Raw genomic sequence first — 13,139 nt, 5'->3', positions numbered from 1 at the left:
ATGTTTGTGTCACTGTTTAATCCATACTTTACACCGCATAAACAACAGAAAATTAGACATTTGAGCACCAAATGGGGGAATAATTCTCCAAGTTGCCTTTTGAAAATCGCATCCCATATTAAATCCATTTAAAACAGGCAAAACTGGGATACAGCAGCAAATCACTCACCCTGAGGAAGGAGGGGAAACCTTGACCGTAGTATCCCACTGCGAAATATTCGGGCTGAGGTCTCATGGCGTGCATGATGTTCTCATAATACTGTGCCTGCTGTTTCTGTGTACAAAACCACTGGTGTTTTTACATTTCAATTAGCAATTAAGGCATTTAAAAGTCAAGCATAAAAGGAATAGTTCAGCTGAGAACGAAAGCACTGTCATCATTTGCTCATCCTGTATTACTTTTTTTCTTCCTTAGAACATAAAAGGAGAACTTTATGTGTGTTCACGCTGCTCTCGTTCATACAATGAACGTGAAAGAGGTCATAATACTTGGGAACTATATTGCAATTCTTGTGAAGTCATATGACAGCTTTGGGTGAGGAAAATTTTAATATTGCACATATTCATCTATTTTTGACCGTTCTGATGGTTCCAAAAAACTGTTGCGTAACTAGTTTGACCTCTATTGCACGTAATCCTGCTAATACAAAGGCTTCAGTCAACTTCAATTACTGTTATCTGCCCCATAATGCCTTTGATCAAAGCACTTAACCCCTGGTGCTTCCAATATTTGGAAAGACGGACAATTATGATCCTTTTAGTAGCTTATTTTAAGAGGTTAATAATAATCAAGGTCATAGAAGTCATTTTAAAAAAATCGAATTGTTGTAATTCATTAGCCTCATAGCATAATTGCCTAAGTCATTTTTTAAAAAAAAATATGACTTAGGCAATTATGCTATGAGGCTAACGAATTGTTCCTACAGCTCTCTTATAAAAATGATGTCACACTAGGCATATAACATGCAAGCCATATGTACTACACAGTGTTGTTATTGTTAGCTAAAGCTAAAACTATTAATCTTTTTAATAATTTAAATATAATAATATAATATAAATATCTAATATAAATGTTAGAATTATAAATGTTGCCTTGGAAACTAACTGAAATATGTTTAAGTTGAATTATTAAAATGAGTAAATCTGAAATAAAAAAAGCTAAAACAGAAATAGAAAGCACAAAATTCCTAGAACTTAAACTACAAATAAAATTTTAAATATAAAAATAAAAGCATTAATAAATATTACACTAGTGCATAAATAAAACTAAACAATATTTGTACAACAAATATGGAGGTTTTATGCTGCTTTTGTCATTTTGGAGTTTTAGCACTCCTGTTCACTTTAAACGTATGGGAACATTTTGCAGCCTGAACATTCAGATAAATATCTCCTTTTGCGCTCCGGCGATAAAGGAAAAATTTAATCGGGTGCGGAATGACATGAGGATAAGTAAATGGAAATGACAGAATATTCAAAGTGTTCTACATACTTAAGCTTTGGTATTTGTCACTGTACATTCAATACAATGATTCCAATTCACACAAGAAATTAGAAATATAGGATTTATACAGAATAAATGGGACTTTTTTTCCAGTCATCTCAATGGCAAAAAATTCCCAAATTTCCCTCGAATTCACCTAACTAATGTATGGCACATTTTATGCACCACAGGACAGAAAAGTTGAAGCAGTTGTCCACACAATTCATCAGCACAAACTGATCAAACTGAAGTCAGCTGCCGAGTGAGAACTTGACAGAGCCAAAGGCAGAACTGAGAGGAGTGTGTAACTGCTACAGTAGCCGTTATCGCACCAGTTTCCTTCCTCCTCTTGCTTGCAAATTGCCATGCTTATTTCCTGTGCCGAGTGACGGCTGCTACCCAGCCGACAGCGTGATGGATTACCAACCAGTGAATCAATAAGTAGTGCGTGAATCAAAACGCTAAAATGTTTGTACAATCACAGAGCATCTCCTGTTCGGGCAGAAGCTCGGGGGAGGTTTGTCTGCGGCGTTACCTTCAGATCGCATTAACAAAGAAACAAGAGGGAATTCTGTCACGTCTGTCTTACCAGCAGTTGACCGAGCTCTATGAAATCAAACATTTGGTTTTCGTGAAGTTTTACAAGCTGTTTTGCCATCTCGATGGCTTTCTCCCACATCTGTGGACAAAGAACAAACAAACAATAAATGAGGACGTGTTTTGATGGCCACACATCTGCGGTGTTTATTCTTCTTTAAGGAACAGCTTCAATAATGAAACATCTGTTATCATTTAGTCTACCTTACAGTGTTCCAAATCAATTACTTTCTTCATAAAAGATAAAAGATTAAACAAAAAAACATTTTAAAACATGATGCATTGTGACATGAAACATAGAGCAAAAGTCAACTTGACATCTATATCTATATTTATATCTATATATATATGAGAAACACAAAAGCATGTTTTCTTTTTGGGTGAAATATATCTTTAAATGTTGAAGAGTTTTTTTTAAAGAAATTAATACTTTTATTCAATAAGGATGCATTAAATTGTTCAAAAGTGACAGTAAAGACATTTATAATGTTACAAAAGATTTCTATTTCAAATAAATGCTGTTCTTTTGAACTTTCTATTCATCAAAAAATCCTGAAAAAATGTATCATGGTTTCCACAAAAATGTGAAGCAGTTTTCAACATTGATAATAATGAGCAGCAAATCCTCATATTAGAATGATTTCTGAAGTATCATGTGACACTGGGTTAGGGTTAGGGTTATGGGTTATGATGCTGGAGTAATGATGCTGAAAATTACAGGAATAAATTACATTTAAAAAAAAGACCGTAAACTTTTAAATGAAGTTCAACCGCAACATGACAATAATTCTCTTTTCTGTTCTTTACAGCTGTACTTCCCTAAAAATGGTGTGAATGGCATGTGAAGTAATTATATTAAAGCATTTTCATTAGATTTAGATGTGCATACTTTGCCCTTGTCCAGATTGCACATGATTTCCTGAAAAAGTCTTTCCTTCAGCTCTTGTTGTGTCCAGCCCTGAGCTCCGTCCCGTGGGATCAGGTGGGGCGCACACGGCTTGTCGGACCACTAGAAAGAGATCGCACAGTTCAGTCATGCCAATCACACTGATCTGCTAATCACCAAACTATGCTGCAACTTTAACCAGCACACCGCAAGAGCAATACGTTTCTGAGTGCAAATATTAAAATGCAAACCAGACTAAGTTAAGCAGAATAATAAGATTTTGGGGAGTGACAGGCTAAATGTTTGGCTTTTATAAAGATTTGGAGGATAACAACTGACTTTCATTAGGCCATGTCATTTCCAAATCTATAGATATCCTTGTCATTGAATAATAAACTATAAAAAAAAAAAAAAAAAAGCAAATTGTGAATAAATGGGAATGTGTCAAATCTCTTTAAAGGGTTAGTTCACCCAAAAATGAAAATTATTACTATTGTCGTTCCAAACCCTTTAAACTTTTGTTCATCTTCAGAACACAAGCTGCGTTTCCATTACCCTTCAAATTGCGCAAATTGAAATTGCGCATTGAAAATAATGGAAACCCAATTCAATTCCGCGAAACATAAGACAGAAGATGAGACATTAGACTTTTTATGGGAATACTGGATTCTAAAAAACAAAAGAAATGCCACAATTTATCAAGCCCTCAAAGCAGATATGAGGGAGAAGGGCTTCCAGAAGCCGTGGCAATTATTACACTCCAAATGGAAAGCTCTCAAACAGAAGTATCTTATGGAAAAGAGAACCTCTGCAAAAGCTGTGCTGATGGGAAAGGGGAAATAAATTTCAGAGTATTATTAGAGGAATAATACTAGGACAGAGACCGTCACATCGATGAGCACAGGTCTGAACAGCACAGGTAAGGCAAACATTCTTTCTATTTGGCATGAGCTGATATAACTGGAAACACTAAAATACACCAGGCTAATGCAAGTTGAGTTGACATTATGTTAGCCTCAGGCTTTGTTTTGACATATCGCAAGAGGAAAAAATTATTGTTTTAGTCAGATATCATCGGTTAATGGAAACCCCGTCATTTCGCTTTAGTTTTCTAATCAACATTTAGAAAATATCGCAAAAGTTTTGAGTAAATCTGTAATGGAAACCCGGCTACAAATGAGAGAGCACCACAGCGCGAGAGCAGACGTTGGTGCATGAACGCACGTTGGAGATTAATATTTTGTAAATAAAGTGGAAAATGATGTTTGTTTGAGCAAACAAAGCACTCCCGACACTTCATAAAATTGAGGTTAAACCACCGGAGTCACGTGGATTACTTTAATGATGTCTTTTCCTACCTTTCTGGGGCTTGAAAGTGGTAGTTGCGTAGCTGTCAATGGAGGGACAGAAAGCGCTCATATTTCATCAAAAAGATATTCATTTGTGTTCTGAAGATGAATGAAAGTCTTACAGGTTTGGAGCGACATGAGGGTGAGTAATTCATGGCAGAATTTTCCTTTTTGGGTGAACTATCCCTTTAATATCATAATATTTCATATGTACCATTTGTCATCATTACATTATTTTATGCAGTATTAGTCAAAGTTTTTTTGCTTCTGGCAACCACTTGTCATTGAGAAGAAAGTCAAACTCTCAGATTTTTGTATTCGCTATGGTGTTTATCAAACAATTAAACTTAATTCTTATTTTCAAATATTTGTTTACACTTACACATTTTATAATTTGAATCTGGACTGAAACATGCTATCCCAGAAAGATATTCAGATATTGGTTGAAAATGTTCTCCTCTTAATTATTGTTCTATAGTTTTTAGCATAGTGTGATCTACTGCACTCTGTTTGAAACATTTGTTTACATCATACATTTTTGTTGTGTATGGTTTTATTGAGTCATTAAAATTGTTATTTATAGGACAACAGAAGATCTTTAACCTATTTTTGCAAAATAATTCAATTCCGTGATAAAAACACACAGAAAATGATAGCGTCACATGCCTACTCATGACCCTAAGACATTTTGATCTAAAGGCTTATGCTTAAATGATTGCAATTAGTGTAAAAGACAAATATGAATTACGAATACATATGAATTTTTCTATAAACGTAGCATTTGAATTAAAAACACTTTTTATGGATGATTAGACTGAAAAGCAGCTTGAAGAATGTATATTTGCAAAAAGCTCAAAAATAAGATTTAATTTAGTTAATTATGTTTTCTAATCATTTGTTTCAATTCGCTTTTAATTTAATTAAGTTTTGATTTGCTTCCTTTTTTGGTCACTACAAACTTCTCATAATTTGAAGGAAGAAAAAAATTGGAAATTATTGCTGCGTTTAAACTTTTGAAAGTTTATAAGAAATATATATATATATATATATAACTTATTTAATATAAACACCCCCTTTTGAAAGTTAACAAATCACTCTTTGCATAGAAGAGTTCTTAGGGTTTCTTGAAGATGTAATGTTCCAGCAAGTCTCCTTGATCAATTACCAAAGAACCATGCCAATATTATTCAGGGAAATAAGATTTTCTTATCAAAGTGATAAAATGTTGTTGCAAAAATGAGTACACCCTCCTGAAAGTTACAAAATTAAATGATACAAAAAAATTCTGTTGCAAGTTAAAGGCATTTTGTGATCAACGAGTGAGTATGCTGAACCAAAACCTTTATTTAAGAGTCATTTCTTGACAATTAAAAGTTATAAAGCCCATTGAATCATTCTCAGACTTAATTTTGACAAAAATGGACCAATTTCAAAGATTAGTAGATTTATTTCTTTGCACAAAAGAGGACATTGGTACAAGAGAACTACCAAAGCAATGTTCTAAGCGTGAAAGATTTTTTGTTAAGAAAAGAGCAGGAGAAATGCCAAGCAAGTGTCTCAGAAGAGGGACTGTTTCATCTTACACAGTAAGTGCAGAAGTGAAATGTTGTCAACATAGGAACTACCTACTGTAGTCAAAGCACAAGAAACTCATTTAGCCTTTTCCAAGGCCCATATTAACAAAATAGAGACTTCTGGTAATCCATACTCTGGTCTCATGAGACCAAATCAATCATTTGGGACCTAACAGCATCCAAAAAGGGATTGGGGGAGTTGTGCTTAATCAATGTGTCATGAATTTAAAATTCTAAATCTTGAAACATAGGAGATGCAATCATTTTCCTTATTCCATGCCTTATTCCAACATTAACACTATTGGGAGATTTTGTAGAGACAAGAGCAACATTCCTTATCAAACATCAGGGCACTCTAGGGGCACTATCATACACCCGGCGCAATGCAGGTATCATCTTCACGTCCTGCGCCACGTTGTTTAAATAGCAAATGCATTTGCGCCCATCTGTTCTCCCATGGGCTGCTGGTCTGAAAACGAGGTGTGTTCTGGCGCATTGTTGGCGCATTGTTGCTATTTTGAGGCAACTGAAATAGACTGCACCATTGACCAACAAAAACCTGGTCTAAAGTCAATGGCACAATATTGTTTTTGTTATTTAATGCAAAACATTTTCCAAGCAGTATACTTAAAGTTATGCAGGGCATACTACGTACTAGAATATTACACGTTTGTTGAATTTAATCAAGGTTGTGCTCATTTTTGCAACCCCTCTTTTTTTCTTTTTTTTTTGCCTTTTATTGGATAGGACAGTAGCTAGACAGGAAGCGAGGTGGGTGGGAGAGAGAGAGAGAGAGAGGGAGGGCGGGATAGGGAAAGGTCCACAAGCCGGGATTTGAACTCGGGTCCCCCGAAGCGCAACGACGCTACATGTCGCCGCACTTCCCACGAGGCTATCGGCGCCGACATGCAACCCTTCATTTAAGCAAAATCGGCTAATTTACTTATTTTACAGATATTGATATCACATTTTTCTCTGTTTTTATTAAGTATATGTTTAATAAATTTACATTTTGTCATCTTTCCATGAATTGCAATCATTTAGAAATAGAAAAGTATCTTTATGTTTAGAGGGGGTGTACTCATTTATGAGATATGCATAGATGTCGGTATCTAACCATAACCGTGACCAGCACAAAGCGAATCATTTTTCGTCCAAACCTCCAACAGTTCAGCATGCAGCAGCAGGGTGTAGGCAGCCTCGGTGTAATTCTCACAGGCCAGATGTAGATCACGTAACTTGTACAAATATCTAATGAAAGACCACAAAACATTCAGATTCATGTGTGGGTCAACAAGCCAATAACTTTCAATCATCCTGCACACTTACCGGATATAAATATCCTCCCTTTTCTTTTCTTTGTAAAAGTTCTGTGGGCATGAGAGAGAAGATGCATGTGATTTTTATGAAAGTCTTTAAAAATCTTTTATTCCTGATTAGATGAATATAACTACATTGTTAGAAAGGAAAAAAAAAAAGTTTTAATGGGGTTTTTATATAGAACGCTAGGGTTCTTGACACAATTTAAAAAAACGCTTAATGCCAAAAAGGTTCTGTTATAAGGGAAAGGTCGTTATTTTTTCTAGTAATTAAGTATGTTTAATTCATAAAATAAAAAAATGAATTAAAACAGTTAATTAATTAATTAATTAATTAATACTAAATCCATAAAATGACCCCATGTTGGGAACCCCTAAAAAGTTTCTATAAATGAAGCACCTGACAGAACACTATTTTAAAGTGACGTAAATACACATTACTACATAGTAAGTATAGTAAGTAACTCTATAGTAAGTACATGTAGGTAATTCATATTACTCAATACTTATTTGAGTAAGTACAATGTAACTACATCACTTAAAAATAAAGGGTTACACTTTATTTTACGGTGTCATTGTTACAGTGTAATTATATATTTAAGTACTGAGAAATATTACTTACTATACAAGTGCATGTACTTACTATAGAGTTTGGGTAGGATTAGGGTTTGGTTGAGGGTCAGTTGCATGTAATTATGCATAATTAACTGTTAATACTATTGTAAGTACATGTAACATATGTAACAAGGACACTGTAAAATAAAGTGTTACCAAATAAAGTGTAACCAAACCTTTTCTTCTAAGAGTGTACAGCAAGACTTCTTTAGTCAATTAGCTTCACAAATTAAGGCCTGCTGATGAAAAGTGTGTTCCACCAAACTAGACCAGCACCAAACCTCTAGTCCTCGCTGGTCTTTTCAGCAGGTTGAGCGCGTGATAAAGTATGTTTTCGAAAGCTAAAGATGTGTTTGAGTTCTCACGGTCCGGTTCTCACCAGGACGTTGACGGTGCAGCTCATTCGGAGCTCAGGGCTCTCGTCGTGGTTGATGGTGCGGTAGGCCAGCAGGTTCTCCAGCAGACTACTCAAGAGAAGAGCCAACTCCTCACCAGACTGACACAGATACAGATGCCGCTGACAGCGCTCCAACAGTCTGGACACAACACAAACAGAGACATAGAGTCAGTCACACTACAGAAAAGAATAGAAGCACAAGGCAATCAAAAATATTTGAGTGGCAGCACAAGGTACACTCTTACAAATCAAGATTTTCACCAGTTATGCCATAGAAGAACCATTAGAAGATACCATTTTGGCATCTATGATTCTATGGAACCTTTCAATTCCACAAAAGGTTCTTTATGGAGGAAAAAGGTTCTTTAGAATTTTTAAACTCAAAGAAAAGTCTGGTTCTTTTAAGAACTGTTCACTGAAGGGTTCTTTTGAGAACCAAAGAGAGTTCTTATATGGCATCGCTGCAAAAACCTCCTTTTGGAAACATTATCTTTAAGAGTAAGATAAGGGGAGAGAAAGAGCTCACATTTTTTCCAGCAGAATCTTGTATTGTTCATCACCACGGCCTCCTTCAACTTCTTGGTCCAGTTTTGTGATTAGCTCATTCTCAAACTGCAAAGCACACAAATGCTTCATCAAACTTTCTGAGCATCATGTAGGAGCCTACATAGGCAACATCTTAAAAGACATGGACCATCCTAAGTAGCTGATCTGAATGCTCTTCATGGCCAGTAACTCAAGCACACACACAAATAGAGAACACTTACAGTTGATTTCATTAGAAACTGTCATTAGCATTAGAAGTGTAGCAATACATCGATATGGATCTATGCGTCAATCAAATGACTAACGATATGATGTATTATCATCAGTGTTGGGGGTAATGCGTTACAAGTAACGTGAGTTACGTAATCAGATTATTTTCTAATAGTAAAGTAACGCATTACTTTTAAATTTACAACATCCAGATCCAGAATGGCAGTGAATTTTCCTTTTCCTTCAGCCTTAGGCTTGTTCATTTCACTTTTGGTGTGAAAGGGCCTTTACATTTGCCAAAAACTTTACTTTTGTTTCTTTTTTGGCATTAAAATCAAACAAGCAAGCCCTGCCCAGGTGAGAAAAACTAACGCAAAAGTAACGTAACGCATTACTTTTTCCATAAAATGCAATTAGTTACTTTTTTAGGGATTAACTCTATAGTGTAACGCATTACTTTAAAAAGTAACTTTCCCCCAACACTGATTATTATAAATATAAATTTTTAAGATGCACCTCTATCTATTTAGTTGATTTTTATAAAGAAATACCTCTCGAAAGAGACCACTAGAGAAAAATGAGAAGTCAAATTGTCACTGCAGCTGTCATCAAATATTTGATGTTTAACAACTTTATTTTTAAAATGCATTTATTTTTCGGTAAAAATGTATTTTTTCAACAACTGGAGTACCTCATTTTGTTGCGTATGTCCTAATGGGGACAATAGATTTGCACACTTTAGAAAGAACACTAGATTGAAAGACTTTCTTGACTGTTGTCAATGTTTATCTCACAGCACAATCCAATATTGAGCTGTCATCAACTGACTAATAATCTGACTGTTTATCAACATTATTTTTTAAAACTGCATTTTTTTTATATTTCAATTAACAATGATGAAGAAAATAATTGCTGTGCACTTTTAGGTCATGAAACCTAATGCATTAACAAATGTTCACAAAATTAACTACATTGTAAATTATCACTTTTTATAATTAAACAAATCTATATTTTAATTGGTAGATATTTCTGCACCGAATAAAAAATACCAGCATCTTATAAGGAAGAATTATTCGTCTGTCGAAAGCATAACGAGTGTGCGCATGCTGCCTAAATAATGTGCTGCCTAGGTAGACAACATTTTGGAACAGAAGTTCTCATTCTCATTCTCAAAGTAACCCTGGTACAAAAACAACCTCTCACCTTCTGAAAGGTGTGGTTGGAGCTAAAATGCTGTTCACACTGCATCATGTCAAAGAAGATGGGGATGGTGGCTTTCCTCAGGTCAGGCTCAGGCACTAACGTGGCGTCCAGGATCGGCCCAACCATTGCGGGGATGAACTTGATCTTCTCTGGGCCTGGAAGTGACACATACATCCATTGATGCCCCAAAAGAGCTGAAATGTTCTTTTCCATTTTTATCTGCAATATGTACTTTGCCATAGCCATTAAAGACAAACAGTACAGTAGTGATTTTACTCTCTATAAAAAGCAATTTGAACAAAAAGACAGTCCTTAAAACATTCTGCAAAATTCCTCTCTACTCTTGAAGCTTCTGTATTTGTCTCTGACTCAAACAGATAAGAGGCACAGGAAAAAGGTTTTACCAAGATTCTGCCACATATCTCCCAGCTTAAAGCCGATGCTTTTCCGCATGTCTCCGCACCTGTTTACATTTTTAGGAACACAATTTAATCAAGTTTAATGTAATATCAGCCTTTAAAACAAAACCAACAAAAAAACAACACTTGAACTCAAAAAGATTTGACAGAACAATGTCTCTCACTCACTTGTTGAGAATCTTGTCTCGTTTCTCAAGCGAGAAGGATTCCAACTGCAAGGACTTGTGGGTAAGGAAGGCAACAATTAGGTGAAAGTAGTTGTTCCAAAGCTATTGAGGAAACACAAAAGGAAATCATCACTGCAAAACAATTTCCTGAGTACAAAACGGACATAAAAATAGCACAAGAATAAGGCAAAAAGATTAAAAAACATTGTGTACAACAATATTCTGCATTTCAGACAATTGGGTCTTTGATAAGTTTTGGTCTCATTGTCATAACATAAAAAAACAGTACCAAAACATACCATGGTATTACTAGGTTTAAGCCATGGTAATAATATCCTAGTATTCTTATATGCATTTTGTATTGGGCATAAATGCATATGTGTGTGTAACTGTATGTATGTATTTTAACAAGATGCACAATTTGAGGCATACTTTATGTCTGCACAAATGGCGAAGGATATGTTTAATACTTATAACAATAGTAATTGCACTGACAAAAAGGGGATTTACTGAGGAAAATCTGTATTTTCAAGGACCAGAATTGTCCTCGTTCTACCACTGCAAAGCCAGAGCAAGAAATTCACTCAGACGCTGCTTTTAAATTATCCTTGAGTGTTGGGTTACATATCACAGATGAGTAAGCCATAGTCACACTTTGATTATTTAAACAAATTAGTTTGTATTGATATACTGTAATGCAATTGCTTTTTTAATTGCCTGAGGTCTTACGGGTGAAATACTTCGGATGCACAGGGTGTTGGATGAATGGTAACCAAGCAACAGAAAGTTTAGCTGTATTTTCAACAGCGCTATAGATTATATTTCCCAAATGCCTAAAGTGCACAAGGCTTACCGTGGGTGCAAAATCCATACGGTTTCCCAAAAGATAATCACAATCTCAACAGTAAAAACATGTTACATAAGAGCGTGCAAATCACCAGAAAGCGTCCATACACTTCATAGAAATAACCTCACATTATTTTCCTGGACACACTTGCAGAGAGATGCATGCAGAGATATTCACAGCACTTAAAATATAAAACCAGTGGTCAAATCACCACTGCACAATCTCACAGAACATTAAAGAGGTTTTATTTTATTTTATAAGTATTTTTAATTTTTTTGCACCAAAAACAGCCATAAATTAGATTTCCATGACCATTTTTTACACTCTCTCAGACCCTTAGGATTAATCAAGATTAAATTTTTATGTTTTAGATCGTCCTGTTTAATTATCTAGAACACATTAAAGTGAGTTTTAGAATATTAAATGACTACAATGTGTATTTTCTGGTAGAAACAGATAGGACAATCATAGATAGGACAATAATACATTTATTTACTTCTTTTAACCACTCTGTCAGATGCCCTTTTCATTCCAACCAACAAAAAAAAGAATATGCTGCCATCAAAAAACAACCAATACTAAGCAGGCAGCAGGTCTTAGCAGGCAGGGTGTTGTGCAAACATCAGATTTGGACATCAGATTGCCTTAATGCCTTCCTGCCTCTATATACTGCTTGTGAAGGCAGCATTTTTCAAATGAAGGATTCAGCTGTGCTGTTCTTAGGATTGGGATGGAAGTACGAGATCTGAAAATTACAGCAAGGCTTTTTAACAACAGACAGCATTCATTATTTTCTTCTTCAACATACCATTATGGTTCATTAAAGGTTCAATTAATGATTCTGTTAGTAGTTTTACATATATGAAAAGAAATGCATGTCCATTTAATTTAAAATACTTCCTACAAAAGGCATGTTTAACCAGATTTTTCACAACCTTTTTGGTCTTTATTTCACATACTATTTGGCCAAAACAAAACTAAAACAAAAAAGTGGAAACATATTTCATTCATTTTTTTTTTTTTTTTATACCACTGACAAAACACAAAGTGTGTCTGTAACACACTACAAGATTCGTAAGAGTCCTTCTTTTGTGAATCAGATTACTCTGGTTAAGCTGTATCTTTTTTAATTCATCTATACTATTGTTCAAAAGTTTGGGGTTGATATCTTTATGTTTTTGAAAGAAGTATGATCATGATATATTTGATCAAAAATACAGTAAAAAAAACAGTGCTATTGTGAAATATTATTACAATTTAAAATAATTGTTTTCTATTTGAATATATTTTAAAATGTAATTTATTCCTGTGATGCAAAGCTGAATTTTCAGTATCATTACCCCAGTCTTCAGTGTCACATGATCCTTCAGAAATCATTCTAATATGCTGATATGCTGCTCAAGAACCATTTATTATTATAACATAACAAAAAAAAATCAGGACTCTTTTAATGAACTGAAAGTTCACAAGAACAGCATTTATTTGAAACAGAAATATTCTGTAACATTATAAATGTCTTTACTCTCA

The 13,139-nt window shown here is 34.7% G+C and overlaps 1 protein-coding gene across 3 annotated transcripts in view; it reads right to left on the bottom strand.

Moving 5' to 3' along the window:
* The window catches only part of dock5 (dedicator of cytokinesis 5), a 65,462-nt gene that overhangs the window by 17,872 nt on the left and 34,451 nt on the right, over nucleotides 1-13,139 (bottom strand). For all 3 annotated transcript variants that reach the window (XR_014603031.1, XM_084087187.1, XM_084087188.1), the window contains exons 30-39: nucleotides 10,767-10,867; nucleotides 10,584-10,642; nucleotides 10,180-10,334; nucleotides 8,747-8,832; nucleotides 8,203-8,359; nucleotides 7,219-7,259; nucleotides 7,050-7,140; nucleotides 2,970-3,089; nucleotides 2,073-2,162; nucleotides 170-274 (exon numbers count right to left, since the gene is read on the bottom strand). Coding sequence is in view for 2 of the 3 variants with exons in the window: in XM_084087187.1 (XP_083943313.1) it covers nucleotides 170-274; nucleotides 2,073-2,162; nucleotides 2,970-3,089; nucleotides 7,050-7,140; nucleotides 7,219-7,259; nucleotides 8,203-8,359; nucleotides 8,747-8,832; nucleotides 10,180-10,334; nucleotides 10,584-10,642; nucleotides 10,767-10,867 (1,005 nt within the window). In the remaining variant the exon portion in view is untranslated. The remainder of the gene's footprint in view (nucleotides 1-169; nucleotides 275-2,072; nucleotides 2,163-2,969; nucleotides 3,090-7,049; nucleotides 7,141-7,218; nucleotides 7,260-8,202; nucleotides 8,360-8,746; nucleotides 8,833-10,179; nucleotides 10,335-10,583; nucleotides 10,643-10,766; nucleotides 10,868-13,139) is intronic.

This window comes from Abramis brama, assembly GCF_963993115.1.
Source record: "Abramis brama genome assembly, chromosome: 16".
Lineage (NCBI taxonomy): Eukaryota > Metazoa > Chordata > Actinopteri > Cypriniformes > Leuciscidae > Abramis > Abramis brama.
Note: the sequence above shows the minus strand (reverse complement) of the source record. Positions and strands in the feature narration are given on the sequence as shown.